This window comes from Helianthus annuus, chromosome 3 (genome assembly GCF_002127325.2).
Source record: "Helianthus annuus cultivar XRQ/B chromosome 3, HanXRQr2.0-SUNRISE, whole genome shotgun sequence".
Taxonomy (NCBI): Eukaryota; Viridiplantae; Streptophyta; class Magnoliopsida; order Asterales; family Asteraceae; genus Helianthus; species Helianthus annuus.
This window is the reverse complement of record NC_035435.2, coordinates 124115479-124134842: the sequence shown is the minus strand read 5'-3', so window position 1 is coordinate 124134842 and position 19364 is coordinate 124115479. Positions and strand designations below refer to the sequence as shown.

At 34.2% G+C, this 19364-nt stretch overlaps 1 protein-coding gene across 1 annotated transcript; it reads left to right on the top strand.

Annotated features, from left to right (window-relative positions):
• The first annotated feature begins 8458 nt into the window (after window positions 1-8458).
• Window positions 8459-10947, top strand: LOC110877629 (2-oxoglutarate-dependent dioxygenase DAO). The gene is made up of 3 exons (XM_022125789.2): window positions 8459-8803; window positions 9023-9344; window positions 10433-10947. The coding sequence occupies exons 1-3, from the start codon at window positions 8481-8483 to the stop codon at window positions 10685-10687; spliced, it is 900 nt and encodes a 299-aa protein (XP_021981481.1). The 5' UTR covers window positions 8459-8480; the 3' UTR covers window positions 10688-10947.
• Window positions 10948-19364: the final 8417 nt, after the last annotated feature.

The window sequence follows — 19364 nt, the reverse complement described above, 5'->3', positions numbered from 1 at the left end:
TTGACAATAATTTTCGTTAACCGACCTGTATCACAAACCCGAATCAGATTTAAAGTCTCACCCTGAATCAAAATCACAAAATCTATTTGTTGACCAAATTTAAAGTCCATGGACTCCTTTAAGGCCTAAATGGTCTTTTTTACATAGTATGGTTCTACATAATCTGATGTTTAACTTTATAAACGGTTTTTGTTCAATAGAAGTTTGTTGTTAAAAGTTTTGTAATGGATCATTAGTCGGGTTGTTTGTTAATTGAGTCGGATATTTGTTTGTTTACATTAGGTTTTTTGGGTTTGTGTAGGGGTTTCTCATTTACCCCAACTATTGACCAGCATAAATAGATAAATACTGTTGTGTCATAAGATATATTTATGGGTGCTTTCGATTCTTGTGTGAACATTCCTGCAGTCGAGTGAAGGGTTTTGGTTGATTTACATTGGGGTTTTTTTTAGGGTTACATAAGTTGCACGTCGACATTGACCATTTTCTTCTCGAAGATGATTAAGGCTTGGTATGTTTTGGAAAAGGAGCCTCCTGGAAGTAGTAAGAAAACAAAATTCATAGTGTTTTACAAGGGTTTTGTCATGTTTACATAGGGCTTTGTTAGTTTTACATAGGCTTTTTTTGTTGGTTTACATTGGGTTTTTTAGTTTGTACGTCGGAGTTAGCCCTTTTTTCTGCATGAGATGATGAAGATCAAGATCTGAGATTGAAGACGTTTTATTATACATATGTAGTGTATTTTTTTGTATAAAAACATGTGTTTTGCAGTTATGTACAAATGACGTTTTGTTTTTTATGTAGAGTTCTTTTAGTTATTATTGGAGAGAGAAAATTGAGTACTTTGATGTTGATGTTTTGTTTTTCTTTTTTGGTGCAAAGTTTTTTTAGTTAGACCACATGTAGTGGGGCGGTATTTAGGCGTGAGTTGCCCCGAAAACGCTAGGAACCACTACAGTGGGCGTTGTTTTCCGGTTTTTGCTTTTGGCGTGTTTTATAAAACGCCTTTGATTTGTAAACTTGACCAATGAGAAGTGAGGACCATTGATTATTTGTTTAATTTAAAAAAATTAATATGGGTAATAATTGTAGGGGAATTATACCACTACTCCTGTTTTAAGATAATGCCTCATAATGCCCAAAAGCTAACTGGACCATTACATGGCGCAAAACGCCCAAGGTTGGAGGCATTATCTTCCCCTCCCACTACACATGATCTTAATATTGGAGTGAGAAAATTGAGTACTTTGATGTTGATATTTCTTGTTGTTTTAGGTACAGAAGTCAAATGACGAAAATACACTTTAAGTACACTTGCACCATTATTTTACTATAAAAATCACTAAAAGTAAAAAACAAAAAAAAATACTAGATTTGATCTCAGCCACTCATTCCATTTGATCTAAAGGCAAGAATTATTTCTTTAGTGTTTACAACTAAACAAGGTTTCTATTTTAATCATTCCTTATGTATATATATACAAACACACGCGCGTCCTGTCTGTCTCTCCGCCCTCTCTCTATATATATAGAGGTCGGTTATTGTACAAATTGCCTTAACGTACGATGCGTACGAAATGCAATATCGCTTGTATGTTAAGGCAAAATGAACAATACATTTTCACTATATATATAGGGCCATGATTTAGGGAAAACGGTGAAAAGTGTGAGAACGGTTATGCATCGTCAGATCAAAACAATCTATGGACTAGATTGACGCGATGGCATTAACGTAAATAACATCAGTTTTATTAGTAGAACGTGCTTCATTAAGGGTAAAAGGGTAAAAACGTCCTTTCATACGTAAAACGCCATGTAATTGCAAAACGCCAATTTTGTTACTGACTCATTTTTTCTGTGTTTAGTTAAGGTTTTGTCCAACAAAAACGCCATAAAATATAAAACGCCATAAAAATATAAACGCCAAGCCTGAAAGATGGGATGTGTTACAGACTTAACAGATAAAGTTGGGCAAAACCTGATACTTTGTTAATTGCATTTATTGTTATAATAATATCCCGCCTAAACTACGCGCCAAAAACATCCTACAAAGAGAAACGTCTCAGCACATTCCATTGATCACACCAAAAACACACAAACAAAACAAAAATGGTTCCTAAAAACCACTCACTCTAAAATGCCAAAAAGTTAGTAAAACCAACGATGGCAAACATCATTTCTTGGATACTCAGTAGTAGTAGTGTTCTGCATGAAGTTTCACTAAATGGTTTGTCAGGTGAGGGCAGTAAGATTTTGCTGAATGAGATGGACAAATTTCAAGAAAAAGAGACTGATGACATCGATATGTAATTTTGTCTTTTTTGTTCTTGAAGAAGGTTTGGATGAGGAGAAGAGACCGATACAAGGGTAAATGCCATTTTGGACTCCATGATGATAATGAAGATTATGAGCAAATATCATCCGCCCACACGACATCAATCTATGTCTCCAACATCTACAAAGACACTTTAACACACAAACAAGAAAAAAAACCACGCCAAACCCAAAACGCCATTTATTTGTGATAGTTCTTGTAGTTTTAAAAGAAGAAACAGACTGATGACGGTGAAGATTTGGATCATAAATTGCTTCTATTTGTTTTATTTAATCTTCTTTTTCTGTTGTTTGTTATGTAATTTTCAGCTAAGAACAACAATACATTAATGCTCTATAAAAATATAATAAAACGCCAAACGGGAAAACGCTTGTGAAACGTCATCATGCCATAAAACGTCCAAACTACCAAACTATAATAAAATTACTTTGGACAAGTACTATTATAATAAATCCAAAAAAAAGTATAAAACAATGTGCAAGGAAATAAAACAAAGTGTCATCTTTATCTAAACGCCGTTGGAAAACAAAACGCCATAATTACAGTCGTAAAGATGGGACGTGTTACAGCCATAAACAGATGAATCTGAAACAAAACACAGTAACTGCAAATAGTAAAATGAAGCGACGGAAACATAATTACTAACATTTATTATATTAAAAGCCAAATACATGGGGAATTGAATTTATTTATCTTTTCAAGACGCCAAAATTACCTGTCACTGCGCGGGAAAAAAAAGTCATTATAAAAGTAGAACATGAGAACACAACTTAACACGCCAAACATTGTCTAAAACGCCACATATTGTCCAAAACGCCAAAAACTTAAAAAATATGGCTAAGGTTATTGCATGGAGGTTTGAAAGGTCAGAGAGACGTTTCATCCTAAAGTTCTCTGATAGGAGAAGGGTGAAGGTCAGGACAATCAAAGCCATACTTGGTATGGATGAAGGGGTTCAAAGGGATATTTTGGCCCTTGGGGTTCCAATGGCCAACGATTGGGAAAGAACTTGAACGGTAATAAGAAAATTGCAGAGAAAATTTCCGTCAGAAGATGATGATGATGATATTGACGATACTCCTCTACCAACAGTTAGCAGTTGGGTGGTGCATGAAGAAGCAGGAACGATTGAAGTGACTTATCGACACGGCGTGCAATATTCATTGCCGATGGAGGAAATGTTGAAGACAGAGAGGCTATATCTCCTTGAACAACTCTGTGATTTAGCACCTTTGAACGATGCAAGATCCAGGGTTGCAATGATATTCAAGAATAGGATGCAGCAAAGAAGAGACGAGGTGATAGCATTATACACCAATCTAAAATATGATGATGATGAATCTGAAGAAAGTGAGGAACAAAGCGACAGCTACAACTTAGATGTAATCCCATACACAGAAGACTATTAATTTATTTTGATTTCGTAATATTGTAATCTTATGAAATATTAATGAATGGTAATGAATTATTAAAAACGCCACAAACGCCAAAAATTTGACATGGGAAACGCCATAACGCCAAAAAAATTATCTATATGACACAAAAACAATAAATTCAACGAGACAGATCCAAAACACAATAAAACGCCAATTAGTTAACGAATCTAATTAACGCCAAAATAATCTTAGATGCCAAAAATGAAGCAGCATGTGACACGAAATTGGAAAAAAAAAAAAGAAGATTAAAAAGACAAAAAAGCCCCTCAAACCCTGATTATATCCCGCGTCACGTGTTCAATCAGGATGCGTTCTCAGTGTTCTCACACTTTATGGCGTTTTCTCCTGATCCCGTTTCTCTCTCTCTCTCTCTCTCTCTCTCTCTCTATATATATATATATATATATATATATATATATATATATGGGAATCATAAAAAAATCTAATTGAGTAAAAAAACTTAGAAAACCCTATTTAACATTTTTTCTAAAAACAGGGAATGTAACATACATCTTTTTGAATATTTTTATAAAAAAACAAAAAAGAGCCGAGTAGTTTTTTTTAAATAATTGTTCAAAATTTGAATATTAGATTTTTTGAACATATGTATTTTGTTACATGAAATTTTGAACATTTTTTTAAAACTACTTGGCGATTATAAACTTGTAAACTTGACCAATGAGAAGTGAGGACCATTGATTATTTGTTTTAATTTAAAAAAATTAATAATGGGTAATAATTGCAGTGGCATTATACCACTACACCCGTTTTAAGATAATGTCTCATAATGCCCAAAAGCTGACTGGACCATCACATAGTGTAAAACGCCCAAGAATGGGGGGTATTATCTTCCCCTCCCACTACACATGATCTTATTATTGGAGTGAGAAAATTGAGTACTTTAATGTTGATGTTTCTTGATTTTTTAGGTACAGAAGCCAAATGACGAAAATACACTTTAAGTACACTTGCACCATTATTTTACTATAAAAACCACTAAAAGTAATAATAAAAAAAAAATATACTAGATTTGACCTCAGCCACTCATTCCATTTTATCTAAAGGCCAGAATTAGTTCTTTAGTTCTCACAACTAAACAAAGTTTCTATTTTAATCATTCCTTACGTGTATATATATACACCCACGCGCGCGCGTCCACGATTTCTCTCTATATATAGAGGCCAGTTATTGTACAAATTGGCTTAACGTACGATGCGTACGAGATGCAATATCAATATGCGATTTTTTTGAACATGCGACTTTGGATTTTTTTAACAACATGAGAAATTTTTTTTACTATGCGATTTTTTTTATAATGCGATTTTTTTTAACATGCAATTTTTTTGGTTTTCTCCCCTTGCGAGATTTCCTTTCTGGTTTATAACGTGCGAACTTGAGATTGCGTACGCTTGTACGTCACTTTCACTAATTATTTATATATATATATATATATGGGAATCATAAAACAAAAATCTTATTGAGTTAAAAGAAACCTAGAAAACCCTATTTAACAATTTTTTTCTAAAAACAAGGAATGTAACATACATCTTTTTGAATATTTTTATAAAAAAATGCCAAGTAGTTTTTTTTAAATTGCTCAAAATTTGAATATTAGATTTTTTGAACATATGTATTTTGTAACATGAAGTTTTGAACATTTTTTTTAAACTACTTGGCCTTTTTTTGTTTTACAAAAATTAATGTCCAAAAATATGTATGTTACATTTCTTGTTTTTTGAAAATAAAATAAAAGTTAGTGTCCAAAAATATGTATATTACATTTCTTGTTTTTTTTGAAAATAAAACTAAAAATGTTACATACGGTTTCTACAAAGGTTTCGCAGGTTTTTTTTTAACTTAAGTTGGTTTTCTCCCTATACTTTACCTATATATATATATATATAGGTAGAGGATCCTGTAAGTGTGAGAAGTGTATTATAACACTATATATAATACTATATAACACCATACAAACACCGTATAACAATATGTAACACCATATAATACCATATAACACTATGTAACACTATATATCATTATATAACAAATATAACACTATAGGTTGTCTCATAGCATGTCTATGATAGATGTGTAGTGTTATATTTGTTATATAATGATATATAGTGTTACATATTGTTATATGGTATTATATGGTGTTACATATTGTTATACGGTGTTTATATGGTGTTATATAGTATTATATATAGTGTTATAATACACTTCTCACACTTTAGGCCCTTTTTACACTATCCTTACCCTATATATATATATATATATGGTAAGATTATTGTAAAAAAAGGTTAAAAGTGTGAGAAAGATAAGAAATATTGTGGAGATGACATGTATCCTAAATATAAATTAATTCAAAAGGGTAAACAAGTAATTTTATCATTAATTCAATTAATTAAAACTTCATATAACCGCCACCTTAATTGTAGGAACTGGATTTTTTTTAAAAGATCTCTATAAACATCATTCAGCAAGTATATATAAAAAGGTTAAAAGTGTGAGAAAGATGAGAAATATTGTGGAGATGACATGTATCCTAAATATAAATTAATTCAAAAGGGTAAACAAGTAATTTTATCATTAATTCAATTAATTAAAACTTCATATAACCGCCACCTTAATTGTAGGAACTGGATTTTTTTTAAAAGATCTCTATAAACATCATTCAGCAAGTATATAACACCATTCAGCAAGTATATAACACCATTCAGTAAGTATATAACACAATTCAGCAAATATATAACACCATTTAGGAAGTATATAACACCATTCAGGAAGTATATATAACACCATTCAGTAAGTATATATCATTCAGTAAGTATATAACACCATTCATGGACTAAACATCTGATCGAAACATATTTTTTTCTCTATATAAGTATAGCAATATGGTACTAATATTAAAGATAAAAAAACACTCGTAGTTATGATGTAATTTTTTTTTAAAAAAAAGAGTTACGTATAAAGAGTTATTGACGTTTGAAAAAGACGGGGGAAGTTACATGTGCATTAATGTTAGTTTCTTAATTTAAAAATTTTAAATTTACCTATATACCCTTAATCTAGAAAATTAATATGTTTAATAATAAACATTATTTACAATTTTGTCATTATGATCTCAGCCATTAGATCAAAGATCTAATAATGTAGATTCTTTCTTACCTTTCTCACAAAAAAACACTTTTTTTACAGGAACCTCTACCTATATATATATAGGGTAGGGATAGTGTACATTAATCCAAAAGTGTGAGAAGTGTATTATAACACTATATATAACACTATATAACACCATATAAACACCGTATAACACGATGTAACACCATATAACACTATGTAACACTATACATCTATCATAGACATGCTATCAGACAAAATATAGTGTTATATTTGTTATATAATGTTATATAGTGTTACATAGTATTATATGGTGTTATACGGTGTTACATAGTGTTATACGATGTTTATATGGTGTTATATAATGTTATATATAGTGTTATAATACACTTCTCACACTTCTGAATTAATGTACAGGATCCTCTACCTATATATATATATGAGGATCATGAGAAAACTACATATAAATGAGAAAACTAGAAAACTAACTAAAAAAAAGCTAAAAAACATAACAATTTTTTTTTACAATTTTTTATAAAAAAATCGCTAGTTTTTATATATAAAAAAAATTAAAAAAAAATTTGTTGTACTGCACATGTGCATTATATGTGTACTACACATGTGCACTATATCCGTAATAGTGTACATGTGCAATACAACAAAAAACTTTTTTTATTATTTTTTTTTTTGAAAATTTTTTTCCAGGCATAAAAACCTGCGATTTTTTATAAAAATTTAAAAAAAAATTGGGTATGTTTTTTTGGCTTTTTTAGTTAGTTTTTTGGTTTTCTCATTTAAACTAGTTTTCTTATGATCCATCCCCTATATATATATATATATATATATATATATATATATATATATATATATATATATATATATATATGGGTGGGAATTGGCTACAAAGTCCATTTTTCCTACAAAGTGTACAAAGTCATAAAATATCATAATGTCAACCATAAAACACACTCAAAATCCACAAATAACATAGTGGAGATTACTAAAACACCATATTTGTGTGTTTTGTGTTGTGTTTTGAATGATAAGGCTTTGATTATCGAATGACTAATATTAGTGTGTTTTATTTTTATTATCATATTGTGTTTTATATTCATAGTTGTACGATGGTGTGTTTGAAGTTTTTAAGGAATGTTAGGGTTTGGATATTGTGTTTTAGTGATCTTCACTATGATATTTGTGGGTTTTGTGTGTGTTTTATGGCTTAAATTGTGATGTTTTAAGACTTCCTACACTTTGTAGGAAAATGGACTTTGTAGCGGAACCCCACCAATATATATATATATATATATATATATATATATATATATATATATATATATATATATATATATATATATATATACATAATATATTTCTAATTTAATGCATGGCATGTGTGAAAGAAGGAAGAGATATATATTGCCATATTTGGAAAATTATTGATAGGACCACTAATCTTGAATGTGTGGCATCAACTCTATTAATTGTAGTTGTCGGCGCAATATTGTTTTACTTCAGATCTACCTTTATATGTTGTCACAACACATAGCATTTGCTCCATAAGATAAATAACATCGACTAAAACTAATGGCGAGAGTGAGAGTTCCAGTAATAGACATGCAAAAGGTTGAGGGATCGAGTGAAGAAATAGTGAAGGCATTTGAGGAATGGGGTTGCTTTAGGATGGTCAACCATGGTGTCCCGTCGCAGCTCATGGCAGATATGAAGGCCTTGACGGCCTCGCTCTTTGATCTTCCGGAGGAAATCCAAGACGAGATGGCTAATACTAAGCATGGCATGGGGTACATCAAACGTGGCGTGATAAATCCATTTTACGAGAGTCTCAGTATCAGTAACATTTTATCTATAGACAACTTATGTGACAACCTTGTTGTTTCCACTCACCAAAGGTATGCATTTTTTTATAAACTAGCAAGCACTTCTAGATGGTTTCTAGAATTCGTTGTTAAAGGAGATAGTTCGCTCGAACGCGTTCGCTATCCACTCCAATGAACTATGTAATTATATAACAAATTCTAGAAACCATCTACTGCGTGTTTAGCAGTTTTCTAAACCACCCTAAAAAACTCTAATACATACATGTTACATGAAAATTTGATCGCATGTAGGGAGATTATATACAAATATACACAAGCTATTCATGATCTAGCCCGACTTCTTGGGCACAAACTGATGAAAGGACACGGTTTGGTCGGGGATTTGTTCGATGACGGATGGTGCTGCGAATTAAGAATGATCAAATATCATTTTTGTCAGGAAAGTGTAGGGTTATCAGGCACCGATTTGCACTCTGACCATACGTTTCTTACTATTTTACTGGACGATGAAAACTTGAATGGCCTTCAGGTGGTTGACAAATACTCCGGCGAGTTTGTTACGATTGATCACGTTCCTGACACACTGGTTGTCAATGTCGGCGACATCGGCAAGGTAATAACCATAGTTTGTGTTTGTCTCAAAACCAATCCATTCTATATTAACGATACAATGTGTTTACTATGAAGGTTATGTTTCATAAGATGCATACTTTCAGTATTTCCAATCTAGCTAACTTATTTTTTGTTTACAAATTAATGTAACTACAAACCTACTGGTAAACTCGATTTGTCTTTGGCCTTAAGTGAAAGTGTCCAAACAAGAAACAACCATCTTTAACATGTATTATTATTACTATTACTATTACTGCTGCTGCTACTACTACACACGTACCACACGTTAGGTCATATACAAAATGATTTTTGCGTGCGAAGCGAACAAAGAATCTAAAATGCAACACATGTATTTTGAGGTGACTGAATTTACATTTGTTAAACTAAAAGTACTTTTAGAAACTCTTGTAATTGTTTGAAGCACCTTTATATTCACATAGTTCCTTAATACACTCGATAACTTGAATATGTTATTAGTGAGATCACTTTCTCAAATCCCTTTGTACATGACGACTCTAGGATTTTTTTCTAAATATACGAGTAATTATAAAAAAAGCTATGCGAAAATACAAATATTTATTATTTTAAATATATAACATATATTTTTGTAAAACTTCAGTACACTCTCTTTTATCTCTGGTGCTATATTTAGCCACCGCTAGGTAGTAGCATTTATACGTTACTCATAATTCTATATATAAAATTAGAAACACAGATCTATATATATAATCTTTCATCAAAATCATATTATATTATAATATATTCATGTGTCTCTTTAAAGTTGTTACGTTTAGCCGCGACAATGATAGTTATTAGCGGCCACTTGGTGACAAGTCGCCGCTAAATCGGTATTTTCATGTAGTGTTTATATAAATATCAGATGCATAATATGTATTGTACCGTGGTCTGTGTAAAATTGTATAAAATACATGTCAATATCAGTTAAATAGGTATCGAATTATATATATATATATATATATATATATATATATATATATATATATATATATATATAATATAATTTTCATTGTTCGTGTATCTCATTTCATTTTGATTGAAACTACTAAGAAGAGTTGTGAATCATTGTAGATTTGGAGCAATGGGAGATATTGCAATGTGCTTCACAAAGTACGTTGTTTGGAACCAAAAGTATGTTATTCGATTGCCTTTTTTATGTTTGGACCAACCGATACAAAGGTGGAAGCACCATCAAAATTGGTTGACACGGATCACCCTCGTCTTTATGTTCCCTTTGATTATAAGGAATACAAGCAAGTTCGAACAACAAAGCGAGCAATCACCGGTGGTGCCGTTGACCTATTCAGCATCAACTCCACTCCATAAATTAAATTATCTGTATGTTTTAGTGTGTTTGTTGTTTTTTTTTTTTTTTGAACGGTAAATTTCTTTACTCCTGTCGTCTATGGGACTCAAACCCAAGACCTCCCCCTCCCAGTGTGTTTGTTGTTGATGTGGTGATTTAGCGACTTTTCATTTGAAGCATTATACTATCTTTATCGTTAGTTGCTTTGTATTCTTAAAAGTGATATTATCCTTTATCGTTGGTTTCTTTGTATTCTTCTAAAAAGTGTGTGTTTTTTTGTTTGTTGTGTAACAAGTGTGTTTTTGCATCATTTTCTTCAAAAACCTGTTAATTTGACTAAAGATAAAGAAATTCTTGATTTAATTATATATTTTCTAAATAAAATAGTTAAATATATGAAAGTTATTTGATATTAAAAATATTGATGGAACTAAATTTAAGAAAAGAAGGTTAAATTTGAGTTTAATTCCTTTTCGCTATTTTAATATTTTTGACTTTCTATTATTTATGATATGGCCATCCCTTATAATGAGATTAACAATTAGAAAGAATGAGATATTAGAGAGAATTTTTTGTATCCCGTACTCATAATCTTGTTTACATTATATAGTTGCAAGAATACAATACTGAAAGCTATATAAAAATGGTACTAAAACTTAGTCAAAGTAACTGATTTGGGATTAATGTGGCATGTCGATCAGTTCTGTATAAATATAATGGAAAACATGAATAAGATACCTGTTACAGTAGACAGGCCAGCAGAGAATCCAGTCAGAGATGCAGCCATTGAGTTTGACATTCTTGTCAGGATAATCTGGTTCTTCCTAGGGTGTAAAGTGATGATGGTGATGAATCGAAACAAAGGGAGGTTTCGGCTTAGGGAGAGAGAGATCAATTATGATGTTATGTTATTAGGTAGTGTGTCTAACCTTTTAACCTCTCTAATAATCTCCTTATATATACACCTAAGAGGAAACCTAATTAGTTAATAAGGGTAATATGGTCCATCAACAATTATCAACTAATTATTAATAGGTTATTAATATATTTTGATCTATATAATATAAATGATTATAATGGCTACAAGATTAAATACTACAATAATATATTTAATCTTACATTCTCACACTTAGCCGAGTAATCATTTATCATGAGTATTAGATGAGCCTGGCCAGGAGTTAACACTCATTTTAGCTTTACACCAAGAACTGTAGCAGAGAAATACAACCGTTGAATCATTATGCGACTCAGGACCACCATTAGTCATACTACAGCCTCAATTTAAAACCTAGTAGTTATGATCAAAATACGCATAAGCTCTTTAGCGTTTGATTTGTATTTATATTTGTCTATATGTCATTACACCGGCAAAACATATGTTAGAGACATACAAAATCAAACTGAGGAAATTTCATTAATTAAAACATAAGCTAGTACAATATGCCATTAAATAAGGTCTTTTGTAAGTCCCATATTCGATACATGTTCTTCGAAAACTTTAGGTGGGAGACCTTTAGTCATTGGATCCGCAAGCATATCTGTAGTACTAATATACTCAATACAAAGATTATTTTCCTCAACTCGTTCACGTACGAACAAATACTTTGTATCGAGATATAAACCAGCTCCAGTCAAACTGTTACCGTTCGAGAAACTAACGACAACTGAGTTATCGCAGTAAAGCTTCAATGGTCTAGAAATGGAATTAACGATTTTGAGTCCAGTGATCAGATTCCTAAGCAACATTCCATGACAGGTTGCGTTATAAACAATGATGTATTCTGCCATCATTGTGGAAGTTGTGGTCAACTGTTATTTATGACTCTTCCATGAGATAGGTCCGCCAGCTAACATAAAGATATAGCCCGAAATGGATTTCCTGTCATCTTTGCATTTGGCAAAGTCAGAATCAGAATAACCTACCACTTCTAAGTGATCACTTCTTCTATAAGTCAGTTTATAGGCTTTCGTCCCTTGCAGATATCGAAGTATTTTCTTAGCTGTTTTCTAGTGATCTAGGCTAGGATTAGTCTAATAACGGCCTAGCATTCCAGCAATATAAGCGATATCTGGGCGAGTACAGACTTGAGCATACATCAGGCTCCCGACTAGTGACGCGTAAGGTATCTGGCTCATTTGCTCCTTTTCAACCTCTGTTGTCGGACACTGGAATGAACCAAAAACATCTCCCTTAACTACTGGGGTGACTCAGGGTTTGCACTTTTGCATGTTGTAACGTGTAAGGACACGATCTATGTAAGTCTTTTGAGACAATCCTAAGATCCCCTTGTGTCTATCTCGACGAATTTCGATGCCAATGACGTAAGAAGCATCTCCGAGATCCTTCATGTCAAAGTTATGCGAGAGTAACCGCTTCGACTCATGCAACATGTCTAAACTATTACTTGCCAATAGAATATCATCTACGTCAAGGACAAGTATAGTAAAGTTGCTCCCACTCATCTTGAGTTATGTGCATTGATCCACTTGATTCTTTATAAAACCTTTTTCTTCATGACTTCATCAAACTTGAGATACCATTGACGTGATGCTTGTTTTAACCCGTAAATGGATTCCTTCAACTTACAGACTAGATGCTCCTGACCTTCAGGTTTAAAGCCTTTAGGTTGTTTCATGTAAACATCTTCGTCCAAGTCTCCGTTAAGGAAAGCAGTTTTAACGTCCATCTGATGTAGCTCTAAATCAAAAAGAACTACTAGGGCCATAACGATCCTTAATGAATCTTTACGAGAGACAGGTGAAAACGTCTCTTGATATCAATTCCCTTTTTTTTGAGTGTAGCTCTTTGCAACCAATCTCGCTTTGTAGCATTCAACATTCCCATTCGGATCCAATTTTGTTTTGAACACCCATTTACATCCTACGGGTTTGACACCATTGGGTAATTCTACCAAATCCCAAACGTCATTTTTCTTCATGGATTCAAGCTCATCAATCATTGGTTTATTCCATTCAGAAGAAGACTGATCACTGCTAAATATATATTTCAAATCCTAAAATAATAAAACTAATACACATAATATACAAGTAATCACACACAATGTGACATCTAAATATATATTTTCCTAAATACATATTTAGTCACTTTTATTTATAAAAACAACCTCCAACATTTGTAATTTTTGTAACAAAAATTATGGCAAATTTTATATGAAAAATCATGGTTAAAATATACTTGTTAACACTTGTTTAAAAATATTTTTCTAAGTGTTTAATTTCTAGAAAAAATTTGCCATAATTTCCCCTTAAAAATGAAGGTTTCCATGCTTTCAAAGCATATCATTTTCTTTTAAAAATCATCACAATTCATCAACAAAGCAAACAATACTTACCAAGTGCCAAAATCAATGATTTTTAATATGAACTTGAAAATTTATAAAAATTTGTAGTAACTTGGTATGGTGTTTAGTAAGCTTAGTTACCCCTTTAAAGTGTGGTTATTTGTTTAAAAACATCATTCTTGAAGATTTTAGATTTTTACAACTTGTAACTTGATTTTCTAAAAATATTTCCTCTTGAATTTTTCTTGTTAATAATATGTTTCTACACTTGATTAACCACTAAAAATGTGATTAGTTTCCTTAAAAACAATGGTTATGTAAAGCTTGTAATTTAACTTAGTTTCTTGAGAAAATCATTTTTGAAATCACACATTTATAAGACTTATATTATACTTTGATCATCATCATTCAAGAAAAACACTTCATACTTCAAGTTCATGCTTACATAAAGTATGATCATCTTGGTCTTTCACAAGATCATCCACTCATCTTGCTAGATCATGTCTTTAATCACAATCTAGCAAGTTTCATATGATGTTTTAACATCATAAACACAAACAATCAAGAAGCATATAAACACTTAAACAACATAGATCATTATGATTTTTAGTCTTATGTTATAGATTATGTTCTTGATCTTTAATGTTCTTCATGATTAGTTACTTATATCATCTTTTAACCAACATAACACGGTGTAAAATGGGATTAGAAGGATCTTACTACTAGCACAAGGCTAGGGAAGAACACAAGATGAAGATGACGCTAATCTTGGTGGTTAATAGCACTTGAAAGAGGTCCTTCAATCCCCAAAGGCTCCAAGCTCCTTAAACAAGCTTCTTACACCTTAAGATCACTAGGGAATGGACGAAGATGAAGTGAAAAGTGGTGGTGGTGGTGCTCTTGTTCTCGGCCGAAGGTGGGAGAGGAAGAGAGGAGAATGAAGTGTTGGTGATGTTGTGAAGATAATGAGAATGATGATCTAAGGGTTAATTTTATAAACTTCCATCAATACTAAACCTTGTCACACCCCAACCGATGGCGGAATCATCGGGGCGCGACACTAGGCGAATCAGATTGCTCAAGAGAATCCATAACAACTAAATTGCGACAGCATTTAATGCGTTCATTATCCCATACTAATAAACAATCATAATCACATAAGCTGCCACGAATTTCATGTCCTCTCAAACAATTCATATCCGACAACCTAGATTTTAGGTGAGTTTCTAGACTTCCTAGCTTGATTTGATGTAGACTGCGACTAAACCTGCAACATACGTTAAAACAACGTCAATACAAAAGTATTGGCGAGTATACAAGTTTTGATAGAGTAGCGTAAATAGTTAAAAGTGCTGCGAATTACCAAATACATAAACGAGATACCTCAACATACATGCATACAAGATAGATACTACCAGCTAAGTCTCTCGAGCTGCGATGGTGAATGCGAATGCTATTCATCCTAACTAGACCCCGTCGGGTTCTATAGTACTATACTAGTTAAGGCGGGACCTTGCGAGTATAAGTCCTAACACATATGTAACTAGCATCACGTGTAAATATGCATAACAGTCATTCGCAAGTGTCAAATAATTTAATTGTATAGTTTGTTTTGATAAGTTTGATTTGATAGGAACGCATGTTACACCCAAAATGCGACAAAAAAGGGTTCGAGTATACTCACCATCGGTGTTCAGCAAGTAAACACAACTTGGTTGGATTGAAGGGAGCGCGTCAGAGATTAGCCTGATTACAGATTGATAGTGTAAGCGTCGAACAGTGCGTTAAACGGTGGCGAATGTATCAAGTATCGGATGGTAATCCGATCGGATGGCAATCCGATCGGATGGCCACTCGATCGAGTGACAATCCGTTCGGATGGTCATCCGATTGGATGGCCATTCGATTGGATTGTCACCTCGTTTGGTAAGGATGTGTTTGTGTATGATGGTTGGCCTTTTGAAGTTTTCGTTGTAGCATTTTGAAAACAGAGAGGTATCTCTACCCTTCAGGTCGGTCGATCGAACGGCGGCTCGATCGGGTGACGATCCGATTACTAGGACACGTAGTGAGAACAAGTTCACAACAGTTTGTCACTCAATCGGATAGTGTAGGATCGTATCGCGACCCGAATGAGTCGATCAGAGGCGTTTTTGTCAATTACAGGTGCGGAAAACAAGTAATCAACGTAGGAATAGCTTGCAATTCACTTTAAACTCTTTCTTTATTGATTTGACAGCAATTACATTCAGTACTCGATCCGGCAGCACTTCGGTACGAGATTTTGCAAAACGTTACAACTGAGATCGCTCCTAAGGTATATATAGAGTTCTGGAACCGCTTATTGGACAGGCCCAATAAGCGGTCCAAGTAATTACTCGAGCGGTCCAGACAAGTTGATATTCGAGCGGTTCAGCCCAGCTGCCGTTCGAGCGGACCAGCATATGTCCGTTCGAGCGACCCTAAAACCTAATGGGCCATAAAAGCAACCCTAACAATCCAAATCTATACAATTCCACATTTTCTCGTATTTCGTGCCCAGATCTAACAATCTAAGACTATGACTCGATACAAGACGTAATCAGCAGATGCAGTGCACCAACAGACAGCAATCCGATCGGGTGACAATCCGTTGGTCACTGTTCGTGCATTGAACATGTTGAAAATTGTTTAAGTGTTGGAGTTCCAAACATCACATGGTCGGATGGTCGTTCGATCGGATGGCAATCTGATCGGACGGCAATCCGTTCGACGTTCAAAACTTGAAAAGTTGAAATAATAGTGTAAGTGGGAAACCAAGTGTAAGCCGATTGGATGGCTGTCCGATCGGGTGGCAATCCGATCGGGTGGCAATCTGATCGGACAGCAATCCGTCCCAACGTACTGATCGTCTTTTGCACCTGATTGTTTTGAAAGTTTTGTAGTTTTGATCGAGACGGTGTGACATCGTGCTAAACAACAGAATCCTCATCACGACCCAAGTGATCCGATCGAACAAGAATCACCCCAGGCCGATCGATCAACTGTTCCAGACGGTCGTTCATGTTTAATCCAAAATCAGTAGTCTCTTAGATAGAAATCAGATCTTGAACCAACACTTCACTAAGAATGAGTAGAAGATCAGAACGAGCTCCGATTCTATCGGTTTTGAGTGCATTGAGTGTAAAAGAGTTGAAAGAAAGTTAGAAAACCATCTTTCAATCCTTTTAACCATGAATATGTGTAAATCTATGCGAAAACATTGTTGATTCTTGTGGAAATCCTTCAGATCTGAGTTGTTCTTGGTGGAATAAGGCCAAGACTTGAAGTTCATAAGAACTCCATGATGACATCATCCTAGAACACCTCGAATCCATTGATTTCACGGTTAAAAGTTAAGATTCAAAAGAGAAATTGATGAAGAAGTGCGTGTAGATCATAGAAGTACAAGATTTGAGGTAGAAACTTACGAGAATCGGGAGGAATCGAGAGAAAATAGCCCCAAAATGTGTTGGCCGAGTGAGAGCTGTCACATCACTTGAACAGTGATGTGACAAGGGCTATTTATAGGTGGAGAGGAGTGAAAGTGATGGAGTGCCGTGGATCGGGTGGCAATCCGATCGGATGGTTGTACAATTGGGTGGCAATCCGATCGAATGGCAATCCGATCGTTTGGCCATTCGATCGATCAACCACCCGATCGATGGTCTCCGGCGAATTGCGTTTCGATGTTTCGTTTTGTTCGTTAAGCTTTGCGATAGTTTGGTTACACATTTTCATACCCACAATTATATATCTATTATAATTAGTCACAAAGGGTCCTATAAATATTCACATTTCAAACTCTGCGTTGCAATAATCGACTTGTGCGTTTCGAATATGCGTTGCATTGCGACACATCAAGGCTATCGAGGAGGTAGAATAGGTCCTCACTCAATGTCATCGTGAGTGTTAGTACGTGTGATGTGATGTGTTATAGCGATAAAGTATGCTAAATATGCGAAAATACTGCGAAGTAACGATGTAAGCGATATAGCCACATTATGATCTGAATCTCTGGTGCTAGGCGTAACGAGTATAACGAGTAGTAACAATGCACGAATGTGCAAGTTGTTACAGTCTCCCCTGCTTTAGGAAATTTCGTCCCGAAATTAATCCATAAGAAGGGTTGCGAGGATCGATGCGAGTGGGAGTAGCGATTAAAAGCGTCAAAATAAGCGAGCGATTGATTGAAATTCCGCGAGCGAGAGCGTTGCGATGACTGGCAATGGCAGCGAGTAAGGCAATTCGTACACAAAAGATGGCAATACACAAAAAGCCATCCAAAAGTGTTTTCAATTCTCGAAAAGTTGATTAATTCGGAAAGGTTTGAAGAAACTTGTTTATGAAGAATCTTCTCACAGTGCGGCGTTAAACTGTTTCGATGTTCACACCAATGCTATGAGTGGGGTTTTATTAGGTTACTGAAAAATTCTAGGGTGTTTAAAACTCGTTTTCCTAAATTTTCTCGTCACGCGGTAGTAACTTGAGTTGATTGTCACACCATCGTTACAAGATGATCTCGCTTTGTACAAAGGTTTTGATCAAATGTTAGAAAAGTTTGTAAGAAAAGCTTTGTTTACACAAGGGTTTTTAATACTATTAAAATTTTAAAAATTTAAAGTCGGCCCCGCATGGCACTTTTCCACGAAAGTTCGACAATATGGCTAAAACACTTATATGTAGGATGTACCAGCGGCGTATCCACCATGTTTTAGCCATATGGCTCCCGTCCCGTGAAGCGGTGTCATGCATGTCGACATAGTTCTAATAGATTTCATTTCGCTCGGTCCAAGCGAAAGGTAGCTGGACCAAGTATAATAGAGAGATTGAGCAAACTGAGCGATGAAGGCATTTTCGAACTCAGTTTGGTGATACGAGCGAGTGCGATAAGCGGTACGCGATAATTGGTAGCACAAAACAGACATATTAAGCAAAGACGGCGGCGATAAGCGAAAAGCGATAAGCGATGAGCGACGAGCGATAGCAACAACCGTCGAGCGATAGGCGACGATCGATGCGTTGCAAGGGATGGGAATATGCGATTTGATTAGATTAAACGACACCACAAATTTTAACTAACATTAAGCCCCACATGGCCGTTTTCCATGAAAGTCTGCTAATACGGCTAAAACACTTATATATAGGAAGTACCAGCGGCGTATCCACCATGTTTTATCCCTATCCATTTCATTTCGTGAAGCGAGGTCATGTGTGCTAACATAACACAGATAACATAGATAACGGTAAGCGATAGCGATAGCAATAAACGTTAAGCGATACACGATGAGCGATGGAGCAATACACAAGCGATAGAGCGATACACAAGCGATGGAGCGATACGCACGATAAGCGATAGCGCGATACACATAATAAG